Source organism: Schistocerca serialis, chromosome 4, assembly GCF_023864345.2.
Source record: "Schistocerca serialis cubense isolate TAMUIC-IGC-003099 chromosome 4, iqSchSeri2.2, whole genome shotgun sequence".
Classification (NCBI taxonomy): Eukaryota; Metazoa; Arthropoda; class Insecta; order Orthoptera; family Acrididae; genus Schistocerca; species Schistocerca serialis.
In genome coordinates, this window is record NC_064641.1 from 284,727,655 (window position 1) to 284,748,168 (window position 20,514).

The following is a 20,514-nucleotide window of genomic DNA, read 5'->3' on the forward strand; positions in this document are numbered from 1 at the left end:
ATTATCTGAGCATGGGTAGCCTCTGCTACAGCTAGAGTGCAGCCAGGTGATCTACCAAACAAATTTGTCCATATTTGCGCTCAGAGTCTGAAAGCTGTTTGCAGTGCTGGATGGAGTGTACTGAAGGTGAAGGAAATGTATTAACATTACTGGATGTCTTCCATAATGCATATTTGCAGATATTTTTACATTCATTAATGGTGTCTGCATTGTGCTAATGAATAACTTTAATGCTGCTTCTGTTTGTACCAGAACAAATTTCCTTCTTGCCTTCTTCTGTCTCTTCATACTATACGTTCTATTCTACTTTTACATCTTCAACAACTAACCTCATTCAGTAACAAAAATGCTCAATTTTATCAGCTATGATTTTCCTTGTTCACCTGTTAGAGTAGAAAAAATTATTGAAAGTATTATGACAGTCAAGAAATTATTGACAGGAAATGTGAAATGAATTTGATTTAATATGAGACAGGACAGTTGATGACAGGCATTAATGTCTTCTTTGTTTATCCTTTTTTTATAATGTATTTATGCACTGTCTACAGCTTTTGTGGCTCTGTCTCATAATCAAGTCTCTCCTTTTTAAGTAACATTATTGTTTCATTAATATTGCAGATTTTCTCGGGAAGCCCCCACGTACCCTGAAGCAGAGGAAGAAACTGGCCAAAATAGTCAATACACTATCACAAAATAACAAAAAAAATGTGGATGTTTTTGATGATACTTCAGAAGATCATGAAAATAGTAGGGCGGTATGTTTAAGATCTTGGTGTCTGCATGATTTCACAATAAATATTTTAGATTTATCATATGAGTTTTATTGATGCTGTTGTAATCCATTCCCTTAAAAAAATTCATTTCAGTAGTACACTGAAAAAGTGATTTTACCTTTTATTTTTAAGTACATCTTCACCCACCTGTCCTCTCACTGTGTCTGTAATTTATGCAACGCTGTGGTCCAAAGAGCTCTTACTTATTTTAGCATTTATTTGTATGCCCCACATTTGTGAACATCTATGCCTACAATACAGCTTTGTTTTTGTGAGCCGTCAGATGGGTCATTCACTCTTTCATTTATTTATGCTGAGCGAGGTGGTACAGCGGCCATCCATATTTAGATTTCCTATATTTCCCTGATTCACTCGAAGCAAATGGTGAGATACTTCCTTTGAAAGAGCATGGGCAATTTCCTTCCACATCCTTGAAGGAGTCAAAGATTGTGACCTATCCGTAATGACCGCAATTTCAATGGGATGTTAAACCCTAATCCTTGTTCCTTCCTTTCTTCCTCTTGCATTTATGCTCTTCCATACAACCATTGTATCAGATGGTTTAGCTGATTTCTGTTACCTGCTGTGCCAGCTTTCATCACTTATGATACAAGGTGAAGGATGATCTCTTTTTCCGTGACCTGTCTCATTATAGTTTGCCTTATATACAGATTTTAGTTGCAATAAAAATATCACTTGGAGATGTGTATGAACTTTTCATGTTTAATTTGCTCTTAAGGCTCTAATTTGGATCAGTCATGCAACATAAGATAAACAATTTGGTGTCTTGTTAGAAGACGTTCAAAATGACGATGTATTTATACTTATTAGCCATCACACAAAGAGCTTTGAGAGCCTCATACTTACAAAACAATAACCTGCACTTTTCATAGAATTGATGATCTGTTACTTTTTGCAAGGTAGCCTCTACTGATCGAGGAGGAATTGACTGTTACATATTCATTTTGATGCACGTTCAGACTAATTTTCACAATTTTGAAACTTAAATACAGGATAGGAGCTGGAAGTGTGTGTCCTGGATTGTACAACTTTTCTGTACAATTTTCTATTTTCCGTCTTTCTGTTTTCCTGACAAGCAAACTGCAATTTTGTGCTCTTTCAATTAATCCTGATGAGTGTACTGCTGTCACTCCTGTCTCTCAAGGTGTTAATTTAACTATTATATCTGCCTCCATATCTACATCTACATCTGTTCTTCTTCTGTATTAAGTTTGGCAGAGAGTACGTAGTGTACCAATACCATATCCCACTCCCACCCCCACCCCCTCCACCACTCTATCCCTCCATTGTACATGGAAGAATGATTTCTGTAGCTGTTACATTGTAGTCATTATGTGAGATGTATGTTGGAGGAAATAGTATGTGTCTGGAGTCCTCCTGGAATAGGAGCTCTCAGAATTTTGTAAGAAAAATTCTCTATGCTTCACATAGTATGTCTTGAAGCCTCTCCCATTGCAGTTTTTGTAGCATTTTTGCAACAAACTCACACTGGCTCAGCAAATGTGTGATGAAGTGTGCGGCTCTATTTCGAATCTTTCCATGTCTACCAATAAAACAGTTTTGTGATCCATGTCTACCAATAAAACAGTTTTGTGAAGTGCTGTATTTGACAAAAAGTATTCAGCGATTGATTGGCAGGGATTTTGCAAGTGATCTCATTCATAGGTGAATTACACTTCTTTAGCATTCTTATAATACATGTGAATTCTGCTATCTGCCTTCCCTGTGACAGGATTTGTGTGGTGGTCTACCTTAAATCTCCCAGGTAGAATCTCTTGAGATGCTTGAAGACTGAGACTAATTTTAGTAAAAAAACTGTGTATTGGGTAATAAAATGTTTTCATATCAGTTATTACATCATATATGTTATACAGATTCTTCTTCAGGCTTCTTTTCTTAAATAGTAGCATACACATTTTGCGCAATGTGACATACTCTTTTAGTGCAGTTGTTTTCTGCTTTTTATGCATGGTTGTAGTTCTAGTTTATTATATGGAACCAACAGTTATTTCCATCGAGTAGCACATGACCAATGACACAAAATTTAATGAATGACCCATTCAGTGCTCATGTCAGGCTTTGTGTGGCACCGCGGAAATACATGTGCAATCTCCAGTATATTTCATGCTGGTGCTGCCCCCTAGCTCGTAAAGATTTATAAATGACTTTCTTTCAAGCTGAGTGAGTTATAGAAAGTGTTTAACTTGAAATGGGATCATGCATTAAACCAGTGAAGGAATGAGTGCCAGTCTCTTTCAGACGTATGTGGTCGGGGATTATGGAAACACTAAAAACACAACATATTACCATGCCTAATACAGAGTAGAAAAACCATTGGCATTCAAAATAGCTTCCAATTGTCTCAGAATGGATAAATGCAGGACCTGTACGGCTTTCAAGGGAATTTTATACCATTCTTCCTGCAAAATAGTGACAAGTCCAGGTAACGATGATGGAAGTTGATAGCGATCACACACCTTTTTCACTGAAGTACACTAGAGACGCTCATATTGAGATCTGGTGACGGTGGTGACTAGCAGAGATGCAACAATTTCTCCTCATGCTCACAATACCAGTCCAGGATGATACGAGCTGTGTGAACAGAAGGCCCTGTTGTTTTCTTACACAATATCACCATTAGGGAACAAATATTGATTCATGGCATGGACCGGATCAGCCAATATGGTCACACAATCCTTGGCATTAATGTGACCTTGCAGATTAGCTGTGGGGCCCATGGAAACCACAATGACTACCAAATTGTCACGGAACCTCTGCCATGTTTCACTCTTGGAATGTAAACTAGAACAGAAGTTGGAAACAGGGTGAAACAAGACATTACGGTCATCTGTATCACTGATTAGTGGTTTTGGATTTCCAGCTTGCCCTTCAGTTCCCAGCTTGTGGGGCTCCCTTTATGTTGTTCCAAGTGTGATTCAATTAAGCAGTGGCTTTTTGCTGTCGTCATCATCGTATTTTTCATCGCAGCCCTCTTTGATGATGGTCCATCAGGATCACTCAACACACACTTTCATCAGCATTGTGACAGCAGATAATGTTTTTCCAGTTTCCCGGTTTGTGGTATAAATCTTCAATACAGTGCCTCGTGAAACACCAAACTCTTTGAATATCTTGGTTACAGAAGCACCCGACTAGCATCGAAATTTATGTTCAGGCTTGCATTTCATGTAGTATTTTCATATTTGTGTGCAACCCTTGTATTTGAAGATTTTATTCAAAAGCAATGAGGCTGATGGTGCTGCTGTTTGCACACTCTTGAACATCTTCCATAAACTTTCTGTAGAGGCACTTAGAATTGTAGTAACAATTAATTTCATTCTGCCCTGTTGCTTGTGACCTTGGTTTGATGTTGCAATAGGTAATACATGAAATTACATCTTACTAACCATACTGAATAGTCGCCTTGCAGAAATGTTTGTTGGTGCAGTATTTTGAACATAAACATAATAAGCAAATTGACTGTACACTGAGTGAGTTCCTCTGATTCAAACAAATACAAACTGACCCGCCCATCATGACCTACTTCAAACCATTTTGCATAACTAAACAGTAGAAGGTCCAGGTTGGAATATCAACAACATTATAAAAAGGATTGATTAATACTCACCGTAAAGATGACACATTGAGCAGCAGACAAGCACAATGGAAAGATTGCTACAAATAAGCTTTTGGCCAAAACCTTTTTCAGAAAAGAAAAACAAAAATTTACACACACACATTCACACAAGCAAACCCACCTCTCACACACTTGACTGCTATCTCCAACCACTTTAGCCAGAATGGAACTGAAACACATCTAAAGGGAGCAATGATCTGGAACTGGGCTGGGAACGAATAGCAGGGTAATCATGAAGAAGAGGAATCAACAGTGCATGGCAGAGCACCAAGAAACAACAGATACAGAACATGATTGCCAGGCACAGCATCGGTAGGCTATGGAAAGGGAGGGTGGTGGGGTGGGGGGGGGGGGGGGAGTATTGGTAAATAGGAAGGAGAAAAGAGGAGCATAGAAGCAGAAAAGATGGGCAATGGGTGCACCAGCAGAGAGCTGCCCACAGTGAAGGTGAGGGGAGGCAAATTGTGGCAAGGTGGCAGGGCAGTGGGTTTGGAAACAGTTGAGTAGAGAGTGTGTGAACAATAGGTTACTGTAGGTTTAAGCTGGGATGATTTTGAGAATAGAGAATATGTTGTAAGGATAACTCCCATTTGTACACTTCAGAAAAGTCAGTGGTGGAGGGGAGGATCCATATGGCCCAGATTGTGAAGCAGCCATTGGAATCAATCATTTTATGTACATTGCATGTTGTGCCATAGCCACACTTTGGCAGTGGACAGTCATCCTGGTGGACAGCTGGTTAATAGTCATACCAATGTAGAAAGCTGAGCAATAGTTGCAGCAGAGTGTGGCACCCTCCTGTGCCAACCTGTTCTGGGCCGTGTATACAGGAAACCTCCCTAGCCTCCCAAAACCCCAAACCCCTGGTCTGATTGAGGTTAATGGATGATGTCTTCATGCTCTAGACTCAGGACCAGGGCACCATATCCTCATTGCTTCACAGCCTCAACACCTTTCCCATCCACTTCACTTGGTCCTACTCAACCCAGTGTGCTACCTTCCTGGACATTGATCTCCTCCTCACTGATATCTCCCTCCAACCTCTACCCACATTAACGACGCCAAAAAATTCCTTCCTTACAGCTTGGCCACCTGGGGGATGATCCCCACAGACCCCCAATCCTCCCACCACCCTCAAGAACCAACTACAAAGTAGCGATCCCTTCGTCACACAGTACTACCCCAGACTGAAACAATTGAACCACATCCCTTGTAAAGGCTTTGATTATCTATCATGATGCTCTGAAATGAAGAACATGCTACCCAATATCCTTCCAGACCCCTCCTAAAGTGGTTTCCGTTTCCCATCCATCGCTCACAACATCCTAGTTTACACATGCCATGCCCAATCCGCCAACACAGCAATTCCTATTCCAGTCCCACTCCATCAGAGGCTGGACCAACTGTGAAAGCATCTTTGCTGCAGTCATCACACAGCTTTTTATGTTTGTATGATACATAACATCCTTGATTTCAGTGACTGCTTCACAAACCTGGACATCTAAATCCACCCCTCCACCACTGGCTTTTCTGAACTGCACAGATGGAAGTTATCCTTACAGTATATTCCTTGCTCCTGAAGTCGTCATGGCCACAGCCTACAGGAAACACTGTACACACAACCTCCATCCAGCTGTTTCCATCCCCTCTATCCTGTCACTGCCTCAGAATTTGACCCCTTCACCCTCACTCTGCATTGCTCTCTGGTGGTGCATCGATCAGTCTTTTCCCCTTCTCTGCTTCATTCCTTTCCACTCCCCATCACCCTCTCCTTTCTCTCATCCCACAGCCTCCCAAAGCTGCATCTGGCAGCCATGTCCTTCCACCTTCAGTCCCTGCATGCTCCATCGGGCAGCACAGATTCCTATTTTCACAGCCATACCCTTCCATTCCTTCTCTACCTTACTCCAGGTTATTGCTCCTACTTGATACATTTCAGCTGCATTGTGGCTGGAGCAACCAGAGACAGCAGTCGTGTCTGTGTGAGGTGTGCTTGCTTGTGAAAATGTGTAGTGCATAACTCCTAGATAATTCACCAGAAGATACAGGTTGGGTTACAAACATATCCTCTTTGTGAAAATTATAGTTCCTCTGGTTTTGCTGCTGAGTTTTTGTCCACATTGTGTTATACAGTCGAGAAGAAAAGGAAGGGCATAAGGAGAATGTTGTTTCAGAATTCTTTTTTGAACATGTGCATACTTGGACATAAAAGTGCAATGCAATATTCCTTTGTATATCAGCTAGTCTTATTATATACAGTATCATCATATCTGAATTCAGTATGATTACTCTTTTCTCGGAGGTGATACCAACACAGAACCTCTGAGACTACAACCACTGATGAAAGCATTGAGAAAGTAAATTATGTGATAATATTCAATTGGGAATTCAAATATGTGGAATACCTGATGCCACAGGCGTGTCACCACACAACTCACATTTGGCTACTGTCTCCACCCTTTGGGACCTGACTGAAATGCCCCTGTGTCTTGTATGCATCAGTCTAGGGTGTGTGGTGGGGTTAAGAGGATGCTTGGAGCTGGTGGTGGAGAGATAAGAGGATAGGAGAGGGGAAAGATGTTATGAGAGGGGGAAGGTGATGTGCTGCTTGTGAGAGAGTACAGGGGTGTCGTGGGAACAGGATGGGCTACTGGGTGCAGACTCGGGAGGCTGTTGTGGAGGAAGTGGGAATCAGGGGAGGGGAGGCCTTGCTGCTATTGAACACTACCTTTCCCAATACCCGAGTGACTCCAAACCTACAACCTCCTAAAAGGTTTCTTGAAATTACTTCAACCAGTTGCATTTTGTTTTGTTCTTCATTTTTTTATTTTTTTATTATGCCATTACCAGTTTCAAATTGCCTAGTGATTCAATATCAGATGGCACATATATTAATTGTCTGAAGCATTGTGGGAGTCATGTAAAGTGATTATTGTCAACTGGTTCGATGTTGGTGTACACAGTATTCCTGAAAAGATACTAAATGTTTTCCAGTGACGTTAATTGCACTGCACTTTCCACACTTAGCCACAGGTAACACATTCGACATGCATTAAAAAACACCAACACCCAACCAACAGATATTAATCGCTCTATATGACTCCGACCCTGCTGCAGACAATTAATAAATCCACCATCTGATGATGACTCGCTAGGCAATCACAGTCACAGTGTTCCTCATCCATAATGGATAAAAGTTCTGCAACCTCCTTCATGGTCACTGTGACCACCTATATCCTCACCCACAATTACTTCTTATTTGAAGGCATCATGTAAATTTAAATCCATGGTACAGTAGTGGCACCTACATAACACCATCCTAGACCACTCTGTCCGTGGGCCATCTAGAGAAATCCTTCCTAATCACCCAGAATCCCTGACCCTTCATCTAGTTCAGATTCATTGATGACATCTTTGTAATCTGGATGGGGGATGAGTACACTTTATTTATGTTCCTCTAGAACATCAGAACTTTCTTCCCCATTCACTTCACGTGGTCGTCCTCACTCCAACTAACCACCTTCCTCAATGTTGACCTCCAACTTAAGATTTGTTGCATCAATACCTCTCTTCACATCAAGGATGCCAACACCCAATAATACCTCCTCTTTGACAGCTGTCCCCCACTCCATATCAAGAAGTCCCTTCCATACAGCAAAGCCACACACAGTTGTTGTATCCGTAGTGATGAGCAGTCTCTTTCCAAAAATGCGAAGGGCCTTACAGAGGCCTACACAGACTGAAATTACCCTCCTAACCTTGTTGAGAAACAGATCCCCCTTGCCTTCTCTCTTCATACACCTACAATTTCTCACATATCCACTGCCTGGCCACAAAAGAGTACTCTCCTCATGGTTCAGTACCACCCAGGACTGGAGTAAATGAACTACATTATATGCCAGAGTTCAACTACCTCTTGCCCTGAAACGAGGAATCTCCTACCTAATGTCCCCAGTTTATGAACAAGCTGGCCAGCTCAGTGTTCTTCCCATTGGTGAAAGTTTTACAGCCTGTGCCATCTGGATCGTTCCTACCAATACCAGCTTTTCTGAATTGGGTTAGTAGGAAAACTCTCTACTACAACATATCCATTATTCTTATAACGTCCCTGTCCTCAACCTTTGCTTGTCAGTGTCCTGCTCCTGCCTATTCCCTTCACTGCTCCTATTCCAGCATTACACATTCCACCAGTGCACATACAGTCTTTTTCCTTTTCTCTATGTCTCTTCTCTTCTCTTCTCTGTCCTCCCCCCCCCCCCCCCCCCCCCCCCCCCACACACACACACACACTGCTATCGTGATATCCCTTCCACTCCCCACCCCATGTCTCCTCCTTTCCCCTCCATCCTCCCAAGATTGCTGCACTTGTCAGATGCAAAAGAGTTTGGAGCCGGACCCCAGAAGCCAAAGACAGTGTCATGTGTGTAAGAGATATATGTATATGTGTGTGTGTGTGTGTGTGTGTGTGTGTGTGTGTACGTGTTTTACTTTGGAAGAATGACTTTTTGTCAGAAAACTTACCCTCATTGTGCCTGTCTGCAAGTCAGCACCTCATCTGTGTGATGAGTAGCAACATATCCTTTTCATAAATATTATTTTTATTTCATCCTGAATTTTCCATTGTTTGGTAATTAGTAGTGAGGTGTGTTTTACATGAAGAGTTGGCTATAACTCTGAACCTCTTTGAATTGGAAAGGTTATGATAGTTCTGTAGCACAGCAGATCTAGTCACAAGTTTTTGGAAGGCACATTCAGTCGTTTGTCATTTTACTTTCCACATGCCACACAGTGTATAATACAGGTAGCACATAGTAAAACCATGCAAAATTCCTGATACCCAAGAAGCAAATATTTATAATTATCTCCCTGCTTCCTGATTGTGACATACAAAATGTCTATTAAAAAGGTCTTTGGAACACAAGACAGTAGTTCTTATCATGATACAACTTGGTTATTTCTCCAGAATTTTTTTTAAGTCTGTGTATAACATGAATTTTTAATAACCGTGTCATCTAACATGTGTTGGCACTCTCACAGATTGACTGTCTTGCCTATATAGTGGAGACTGTATGTATCACAGTGTTTCTAATAATGTACTGCAGAGCAGATAGCATAGGGAACACCAGTTAGAAGCTCGTTGAGGATTTTACTAGTGGCTATAATATTCATCTAGTTCTTCATGTAATAGCTTAGAGCTTTCCCAGTTTGGATAATACTAAAGCAGTTGATTTTATCACCATTTTCTGCATTTTCTGTAGTTCCTTAGTTACTTTGAAATTCATTCTACTCTGACACATAAGAGGAAAAAGTAGTAACACATTGTAACTACTAGATAATACATTTATTTTGTGTATAAAAAGTAACATGTATGACGGCCACTGGAGAGGCCTCATAAATAAAAGAAGCGAAATGCATATGACAAAAAGAAACTGCCTTTCATTTAGGAGTGTAGACGGAACATACCTCCATGAAAAGTGTATTTTAATTGTGATGGAGAGTAATATCCCTGTAAAGATGCATAAATACCATCCCTGTGTGAAACATTTCTGATATAAAAGGGAGTAGGGTCTGAATTAAGGCCCTTCGCCTCTCAGTAGAGCATGATTAATATTCAATGTAATCTAAAATTTTGCAAATAGCAGATGGGATTATGAAAATTTGTACACCTTTATGAATTCCTCCGCTGAAAATATCATGAAATTTCTAAGTTGTGTTGCATTTCCAAAGCACAGATAATTAATCTGCTACACTATCAGATTTTATAGTATAAAATTACAACTGCAGTGGCTGATGAGATGATTGTAACTGAAGCTGGTTCTGGTAGTACCACAATGTGGTTCTGTGGATGTTCTCCCTCAGTGCAAACACATGCTAGATTTCCAAGCTTCAAACGAGAGTATTAGGCTATGGAATGAATTGGGATGGGCATGGAGGTGATGTAATAATGTTCTTTATTGTCTCCCATGAAGTATCTGCTGCTGGGCATTTTCTGCCTATTGGTGGTGTTTGTATGGACTAAGTAACAGGTTTAAGGCTGTTTAAGCTTTTTCTTCTTCCACTAACTTATTGCTTTTCCCCTTGAATGTTAATACAATACCCTCTGATTCTCTATTGCTCTATGGAAAGACTGCTGGTGAAGTGACATGTTGCACCAATGCTACAGTAAAAATTATGGTTTATTATTTTGTATGTTGCTTCTTTGAAATACATGAATATGAAGCTTATCAAAAAATTTGATAAAAATGGTTGGTACTAAAACTAAATAATAGTAGCCACCTTGCATGTTTGTTGTCATATTGACATTGGGGGGGGGGTTTAATCTTTTGGCTGCAGCCTCCATTTGTACAGGTTTTGATAACGTGGAACATAACTGTGATTTTCTAAATAACTGTCAAACACATGGCTTTTAATTTTGATTAAGTTTAATGAAAAGACTGAACTGCAGTTGCACTGTAGTTGACTGATATTGTCCTACAGAAAACTATATTTTTATGAACTGGTTTGGCGGACTCAGCTGCCCATCTTTAAGTATATTTCTAACAGTCAAAACCAGTTTACTTGTTGTTGATATTACAATTTTAATAAAGTTATAATTACTCAAATTGATTACAAAACCAATAGGACACAGCATGATGTACATATTGATTACTCAATTTTCATATCAAATTTGCAATATAAATATTTTGAACAATCTGCAAATATTAAATCCTTAACATACAATCACTGCTTTAAATTCTTTGCCAACATTTATGCCTAATACATGGTTGAATATTTTAAAGTAGCTGGGAATTTAAGGAGATGGGACCTGGATAAACTGATTATCCAGAGGTTGAACAGAGTTTCAGGGAGAGCGTAAGGGAACAAATGGCAGGAATGGGGGAAAGAAATATAGTAGAAGAAGAATGGGGGTAGCTTTGAGGGATGAAGTAGTGAAGGCAGCAGAGTATCAAGTAGGTAAAAAGACGAGGGCTAGTAGAAATCCTTGGGTAACAGAAGAAATATTGAATTTAATTGATGAAAGGAGAAAATATAAAAATGCAGTAAATGAAGCAGGCAAAAAGGAATACAAACGTCTCAAAAATGAGATCAACAAGAAGTGCAAAATGGCTAAGCAGGCATGGCTAGAGGACAAATGTAAGGATGTAGAGGCTTATCTCACTAGGGGTAAGATAGATACTGCCTAAAGGAAAATTAAAGAGACCTTTGGAGAAAAGAGAACCACTTGTATGAATCTCAAGAGCTCAGATGGAAACCCAGTTCTAAGCAAAGAAGGGAAAGCAGAAATGTGGAAGGAGTATATAGAGGGTCTATCTATACAAGGGCGATGTACTTGAGGACAATATTATGGAAATGGAAGAGGATGTAGATGAAGATGAAATGGGAGATATGATACTGCGTGAAGAGTTTGACAGAGCACTGAAAGACCTGAGTTGAAACAAGGCCCCGGGAATAGACAACATTCCATCAGAACTACTGACAGCCTTGGGAGAGCCAGTCCTGACAAAACTCTACCATCTGGTGAGCAAGATGTATGAGACAGGCGAAATACCCTCAGACTTCAAGAAGAATATAATAATTCCAATCCCAAAGAAAGCAGGTTTTGACAGATGTGAAAATTACCAAACTATCAGTATAATAAGTCACACCTGCAAAATACTAATGCGAATTATTTACAGACAAATGGAAAAACTAGTAGAAGCCGACCTTGGGGAAGATAAGTTTGGATTCCGTAGAAATATTGGAACACGTGAGGCAATACCTACCCTACGGCTTATCTTAGAAGCTAGATTAAGGAAAGGCAAACCTACATTTCTAGCATTTGTAGACTTAGAGAAAGCTTTTGACAATGTTGACTGGAATACTCTCTTTCAAATTCTGAAGGTGGCAGGGATGAAATACAGGGAGCGAAAGGCTATTTACAATTTGTATAGAAACCAAATGGCAGTTATAAGACTTGAGGTGCATGAAAGGGAAGCATTGGTTGGGAAGGGAGTGAGACAGGGTTGTGGCCTCTCCCTGATGTTATTCAATCTGTATATTGAGCAAGCAGTGAAGGAAACAAAAGAAAAATTTGGAGTGGGTATTAAAATCCATGGAGAAGAAATAAAAACTTTGAGGTTCGCCGATGACATTGTAATTCTGTCAGAGACAGCAAAGGACCTGGAAGAGCAGTTGAATGGAATGGATAGCATCTTGAAGGGAGGATATGAGATGAACATCATCAAAAGCAAAACGAGGATAATGGAATGTAGTCTAATTAAGTCAGGTGATGCTGAGGGAATTAGATTAGGAAATGAGGCACTTAAAGTTGTAAAGGAGTTTTGCTATTTGGGGAGCAAAATAACTGATGATGGTCGAAGTAGAGAGGGTATAAAATGTAGGCTGGCAATGGCAAGGAAAGTGTTTCTGAAGAAGAGAAATTTGTTAACATCCAGTATTGATTTAAGTGTCAGGAAGTCATTTCTGAAAGTATTCGTATGGAGTGTAGCCATGTATGGAAGTGAAACATGGACGATAAATAGTTTGGACAAGAAGAGAATAGAAGCATTCGAAATGTGGTGCTACAGAAGAATGCTGAAGATTAGATGGGTAGATCACATAACTAATGAGGAAGTATTGAATAGGATTGGGGAGAAGAGAAGTTTGTGGCACAACTTGACCAGAAGAAGGGATCGGTTGGTAGGACATGTTCTGAGGCATCAAGGGATCACCAATTTAGTATTGGAGGGCAGCGTGGAGGGTAAAAATCATAGAGGGAGACCAAGAGATCAATACACCAAGCAGATTCAGAAGGATGTAGGTTGCAGTAGGTACTGGGAGATGAAGCAGTTTGCGCAGGATAGAGTAGCATGGAGAGCTGCATCAAACCAGTCTCAGGACTGAAGACCACAACAACAAACAGCTTGTTCTTTAATGAAATTTCATATAAATTGCTAGTGTGATAATGTGCACATAGTGAAAAGATGTGCTTTTTACCCAATTGAGTCATAATACTGTAGAGGTGACTTCACCTTTGTGGCGAGAGGAAGAGCCATTTTTTATAGGTCATAATGGCATTCAGCTCCGCACTGTGGGCGTGGTGGTGATTAACAACCAAGTCACTATCTTCTGATAAATCAAGATTGTGAAATTGTCACATGTTTATTCATCAGTTTATGGCAGTTGTGCCCCTGGTGTGCATCAAAGATGCTGATCTCTGTCGCAGTCCTCAAAGGCCCGGCCAGTTAACAGTGTAAATAGGCTGTGGTGTGATAGTGTCCTGCTGTCAACAATAAGGTGGCTCTAGCCTGGGCAGTATGCTGTGACTGTTGCCAGCACTGGCGGACACGTCAGTACAGGATGCACCAGAACATGTCCATTCGAGCCGTGGACCCCAGCGTAGAATGTAGCAACAGTGGCTGGCAGGGGTAGTGTGTCCCACTGGGCAAACCAGCTGCAGGAGAGTATGCTCACGCAAGGCAGCTAGTCAGGTACATGCGTGAACCATAGACCCCTCCAGTATAAGACTTGCAGCTGGTGGAAGCCAGTCAGTAGGTGCTCTTCCAGCTGGAAGGCACCAGTTTGACTATGAGTGATGTAGACTTCCTCTCAAGGCTGGCTGCAGGCTGTGATTGATACTGCTTGGATTCAATGGCCAGCATTTATGCAGGTTTGTCGCCTCATTGTTTTAAAAGGCCAATGTTTCCCGTCATGTAGGAGGAGAGAAAGCTAGTGCTGCCAAGGCTGTGCGAGAACGCCAGTTAGCATTACTCCAGCTTGGCTCTGTGTCCACTGTGAGCAGTGTTTGTTCCTGTTGGTGGTGGTGAGATGTAGACATGAGTTAACTTCGCTACAGCATGGTCAGGGTAGCAACTCTTGCTCCATCAGCTCTGGCCGTTATTTTGAAAGGACATTTTGGCTGCTTTTTGCTAAAGAATTCTTTAGCTGTTGATAGCCAAGGAATGCTTCAGAGGCTGTTTCCCTGATGCTTCTTACATCAAATTGTGATGACATCTCACATTAACGTGGTCATGCTAAGTAAATGAAACCAATTTGCAATTATATCATTGTTTGTATTTAAGCATAACACATTAGTCAGCAGTTAGCATAAATGAATAAATAAAGTCTTCAGAGAATTTGCAAACTTAAAAAAATATGTGTCAGGTAGTATACTTGGTGTGGTATCAAATATTCCAATATGTGCCTCATATTGTTACATTACTAAGAGGGTCGTTCAATAAGTAGTGCCCCACTTTTTTTTCTCGGAACATATTCATTGTTAAGAGTCAGAATTTGGTGACAGTTTACATCAACATGTTTTGTCCATGTTCTATTGCTGTACGCCTGCGTAGTGGAAGAGCATGTACGGCTTTTAAAAGCTCTTGTCCTGTAGTCATAGCCATGTTTTCACTGCATGAGTAACACTCTCATCTTTAAAGTGTGTTCCTCATAGTGAATCTTTAAGTGGCCCAAAGAAATCAAAGTCTTAGGGTGCCAGGTCTGGACTGTAGGGTGGGTGAGGCAGTGATGTCCAAACCAATTTGGTGATGTGTTCCCGCGTTCTCAGGCATGTGTGGGGTGTGCATTATCGCATTGGAGCAAGATTTCTGCAGGATTCTTGTTCAGTCAAACACATTAGAAACGGTTCTTGAGTTTATTCAGAGTCTTCATGTATGCCTCTGAATTGATGGTTGACCCTCTTGGCATCACATTCATGAAAATGATACCATCACAATCCCAGAAGACTGTCACCATGACTTTTCCAGCAGGGGGGGTTGTCGTGAATTTCTTCTTTTGTGGTGAATGAGGATGATGCCACTTCATGGTCTGCATGTTTGTTTCCGGTGCAATGTGGTGCACCTAGCTTTTGTCCCCCATAATGATTCGTGACAGAAAGGCCTCTCTGTCAGTCTCAAAATGCTGCAACAGTTCAGATGAAATGGCTTTTCTTTGACTCTTGTGGTCCGCTATGAGCATTTATGGAACCCATTGTGAACACCTCTTTGAATATATGAGAGTCTCAATCATTGCAGACGCACTTCCAATGCTGACTGACGACCGTAGAGCCACTTGCCGAGTTGTGATGCGCTGGTTGGCACAAATAATGACATCTGCATGATTCAGCATATCTGGAGCAGTGGCTGTGACAGGGTGTCCCGAGCGTAGCTGATCATGGAGCTCTGTTTATGCATTTCTTGAGGCTTTCTTTACCCATTTCTCAGCTGTACTCCTATCAACTGCAGCATCGGCAAACAGTGCACACAAACATTTATGGACGTTCACCACAGTTTCTTTTTCTGCACTCAAGAATTCAATAACAGCACGCTGCTTGTAAAGTGAGCCATATGTAGACACCATTGTGACGCTGTACTACAACACTGCCATGTGCCAGAACGGTTTGAAACTTTGCTGGCTCATGAACAAACATCAAATGTGAAGCTCCAGCAAGGTTATTTGTCTCTATGTATTAATGGCTTTCTTAAAAAATGTGGGGCGTTACTTATTGAATGACCCTCATATGTCAGTGCCATTTTTAGCAAAGAACTATCTGATATGATTTAATGTAAGCCATGGCCTTTTGTCCAATGATGTCATCTATGGGAGACCTTCAGTTGTAAGTATCTTAGTTAGAGCTTTCTGTAATGGTAGACTGCATGTTGATGTATGAAAAATTAAAACTGTTTATACAACCACTAACAACTTGGATTTTAAAAATGTTTCTGCAAAGTGCTGATGATGGCACTGCCAGGCATGAGTTAGTGTGAGCTGTGAAGTAAATTTTCCCAGTGGTGTCAATTATTGTGTGCGTGTTTAAATCAAATGGATCCAGTCCTTTCTATGACTTCTACATATTCAGACCTAGCCAGCTGTTCCATCAATGTCCCCCCCCCCCCCCCCCCTCTCTCTCTCTCTCTCTCTCTCTCTCTCTCTCTCTCTCTCTCCCTCTCTTTCTCTCTCTCTATTCCCCTGCCCCCCTTTCTCGATGGTGTTTTATGTGGTCTGCCACTATTGTGTTGTTTGTGATAAATGTTTATATCTGCATACCACTTACACCCAGCACCCTGTAAGACCATTTCTCAAACACTTCAGTTCATTACTTCTCCATCTTTCCCACAGTTCATGATTCACTTCTGTACAATGTAGTTTTCAAAATACAAATTCTCAGAATTTGTTTCTCAAATTAACACCTATATTTGATACTAGGAAACTTTTTTTAGTGAGGAAGACTATTTTTCTTGTGCTAATGTTCTTCTTACATTCTCTTTTATACCAAGATGGCAGAATTCCTTCCTACTCAGACTACTGTTCACTCCATTCGACAGACCCTGTAATCCTCCTTCAGTTTCACAGAAGATAGCGGTGCTGTCAGTGAATTTTGTTATTGAAATCCATTCACCTTGAATTTTAATCCCGCTTCTGTACATTTCTTTTACTTCCTTCTTCAGTGTACATGTTCAGCAATGGAGGAGAAAGACTGCATCTTTGCCTAGTGCCCATTTTAATCTCAGTGCTTGTGTCTAATGTTGTTGCCAAGCTGGCAAGTACAATGCAGTAAAGTAATGAGTATGCTCAAATGCCAACAGAAATGTGTTCTCATAAAATTAATTTAAAACTGTGTCAGTTTACAAGACCCTCCAAAATTGATTTCTTCTATTCGAAAGATGAACACAATAAAATTTCATTGAGGTATTACTGTTCGAGAAATGTAAGTCCATATCAAAAACCTGTATTTTTCCAGTCTGTTGTTTTTAGTCATTTACTTTGTATTAGTAGAGTGAAAGACACATTTTATGAAATAATCTAGCTTCAAGTTAGTATAACTATCATTATAATATTATTATTTTCATCATTTCCAGGAGTGGGATGATTTTATAGATTTGAGTGATTGTGCAACTTTTAACATCGGAGAAGAAACACCACGTTCAAAGTTACTTCATGGAAGTTGTTTCAAGACACCTGAGACTTCTCCATCACGCTCTATATTCCAGATAACACCATGTAATAGGTAAGATTTCTTTACTGCAGGTTGATAGTTATGCTAGCAGGTATAATGTGAACACAACTGTCTATATAATTTACAGCTGATTATGTACAAAAGTGGATCAAAAATGAACCAATCTAAATATTCTGTTAAGGGTAGTGGTTCGCAGTGAGAGTGGGACTTGTAAATTTGGTAGAACAGACTGGGAGGTTCGCCTCCATAGTACCATGGATGCAAGGCTATATTTGGCCTGTAACTTCCAGTAGAAATGAGGAGGGAATGTGAAGCACAGTTGTGTAGCATGCAGTTGCAAAATTTATTGGTAATAGAAATATTTAGCATAGTAAAAAATTTGTGGGCAGTGCTCAGACATCCAGAATCAGTGCCATTGAAGTTTCAAGTTGGTTAGTTAGGTGTTTTTTTTTCTCCCCCAGTTAGGTGTTTTTTTTCTCCCCCACAAAGAATTTCTTGAGGGATTAGACACTGTGAAAGAAAGGTCTCAAAGGCGGCAGATAATAACCCCAACTGTGGGGAGAGTGGAAGAGCCTACGGAAGTAAACCTAGAATGAGAATTGTGGAAGCTCAGAGGCACTGAGGTGGCAGTGGTGTCACTAAGCTGTCCCTGCGCAGCACTAGAAACACAGCCAGGGGAAAAATGCGTTACTGGTGAGAACCAGCCTTGGATCTAGATGTCCAAGGATGGGATCATTTCTGGAACAGATTGTACACCCAACTCCATGACGTGAATATGGTGACCGTAAGGAAAGGTCAGCCTTTCTACCATCCCGGAATGTCCACCAGATGGCATTAAAGCATTGCATTATTTTACTAAAACAATCATCACATAATGGTACTGAAAATTCAGCAGAAAACATGTATTCCCGTATTAGCAAATACCTAAAAGTATGTAAAATGCTGCTCCCATCAACTGAAAACAATGTTCTTGACAAAGACCCTTCTCAGTAATTAAAAGGGCCACAGTCTGGATTTTTGAGTTATTTGATGTATGACCTTGCTATGATGGTACACCAAATGGCTGGAACAAAGTAAAAATATAACTGTTATACTTCCTAAGACATGCAGCTCTAATGATGATTGCACATTCAAGTTTAAAGTACTCCGCAGATAAAGTAGTTCCTATTTGGATCTCTGAGTGGGAAATACTTCAGAGGATGTTTTTATCAGAAAAAACAAATTTGGCATTATATGCATCAGTGTGTGGATATCATAGGAATTACGAGGGGTGCCCAGAAAGAAATGCACCACTTTTTTTTTTTCTCAGCCGAAAACAATGCTACGAATGCAAAACGTTATGTATGTATTATTTGAAGTCTCCTGAGTGAGCACGCCAAGTTTCTGTCACTTCTGACAGCTAGCGTAGCTGCAGGACAGTTTCAAAATGGTGTCTGTAGGTGATGTATGTTACAAGCAGTGTGCTGTGATTGAATTCCTCACTGCAGAGAAAGAAACTGTGGGGAATTTGCACAAATGCTTGTGCAAAGTCTATGGAGCATCTGTTGTCAACAAAAGTACAATTAGTCACTGGGCGCAGAGGCTGAGGTCGTGAGAAGGCAGTTCAGTGGAGCTCCACAATTTGCAGCAGTCAGGCAGACCATCCACAGTTGTCACACTGATGCACCTGACCTAGCCCCCCTCGGGCGTCCACTTGTTTGGGCCATTAAAGGATGCCATTCGTGGAACACATTTTGAGGGCAATGAGGAGGTGATTCACACAGTGAAGCACTAGCTCTGCCATCAGGCAAGGATTAGTACCGACAGGGCATCCATGCCCTTGTTTCTCGCTGGAGGAAGTCCATAGAACAGGATGCAGGTTACGTGGAAAAATTGGGTGTGTAGATAAAACACTATTCTCTCATGTGTGTTTCTCAGTATGTTCATAAAGAATTGTTGATGAAAAAAATGCGGTGCACTACTTTCTGGCATCCCTCATAGCTAAATGCGGTAATAGGAGGACAGGACTTCTCATCATATGAATACAGGCCAAGCAACACAAGATCAAATAGAGATAATACAGGATTAGATCTTACAATGGCTAAGAAAACAGAAATATGGATGAGCTACAATGAACAGCATAGTGAATGCTTTATCATAACCTCAATAGCCCCAAGGCCGATACCCACCACTGCGGCACAAGTTCATATACCTACTAGCTCTGCAACTGATGATGAGATTCAAACAGTGTATGATGAGATAAAAGAAATTATCCAGATCATTAAAGGAGATGAAAATTAGGTGTGATGGAATTCAATAGTAGGGGCAGAAGAGAAGGAAAGTATAGTGATGGGAATTGAACAAGACCAAGAAAAACTTAAGAACCTGCAGAAACAGACTGTGGGCATCAGCAGTGAGCTACCAGAGAGTAAGCTGGTGGACAATAACAAAAGAAAGGCAAAGAAGAGAGACAACACAGTGGAATAACCATACAGAGAGTAAACCAAGATTGAAAGCGTAAGACGTAATGAATCCAGAACCAGACAGTGATAGGTAGTGAGATCAGTGCAATAACACTGTGAAATCATGACTGACTGAGTGAGTGGCTGTACTGCTGGCGATAAAGGACAGCTGCAGGTGGCGACATGCCAGTGGGATGGGCATGTCTTCGTAGCCAGAAGTGCAGCAGCAACAGCAGTGCTCATAAATTATAGCAGTGCTGTGTAACCTGCCATCATCTAGGTTCATGCTTTCATGGCAGGCTTCCAAACTCATGAAGTCGGGATACCAGATCCTGCCCCCCCCCCCCCCCCCTCTCCGCCCTACCACTGAAAGAGGTGGATAAGCTATTGAACAATGCTTGGGAAGGTGAACCGGTGGCACAGGAGGAATCCTGGCACTGAAACCAGAAGCTGGAAGAAAGAGCCTGGGGCATCTGACAGCATGCTGGGGTGTGATGACAGGGTTGAAGATGGCCACAAAGGTGGAGACTGCAGTGAGTACTCCACCTCCATGCCTGCATCCATGGAATCCACCACTGGTGCCCTGGAGCACAAGTTGTACCCATGTTGTGGCAAATCAGCAGGAGTGGGCATTCCAGGTCTGACCAACTGAGCCACCAACCATGATGCAGCCAGGAGGCATGTATGGAGGTGATTGGTATGATGTCA

At 41.0% G+C, this 20,514-nt stretch overlaps 1 protein-coding gene across 5 annotated transcripts in view; it reads left to right on the plus strand.

Annotated features, from left to right (window-relative positions):
- The window catches only part of LOC126473876 (uncharacterized), a 320,808-nt gene that overhangs the window by 267,154 nt on the left and 33,140 nt on the right, over positions 1 to 20,514 (plus strand). For all 5 annotated transcript variants that reach the window (XM_050101208.1, XM_050101209.1, XM_050101211.1 and 2 more), the window contains 2 exons: positions 619 to 755; positions 17,268 to 17,416. In XM_050101208.1, coding sequence (XP_049957165.1) covers positions 619 to 755; positions 17,268 to 17,416 — 286 coding nt within the window. The remainder of the gene's footprint in view (positions 1 to 618; positions 756 to 17,267; positions 17,417 to 20,514) is intronic.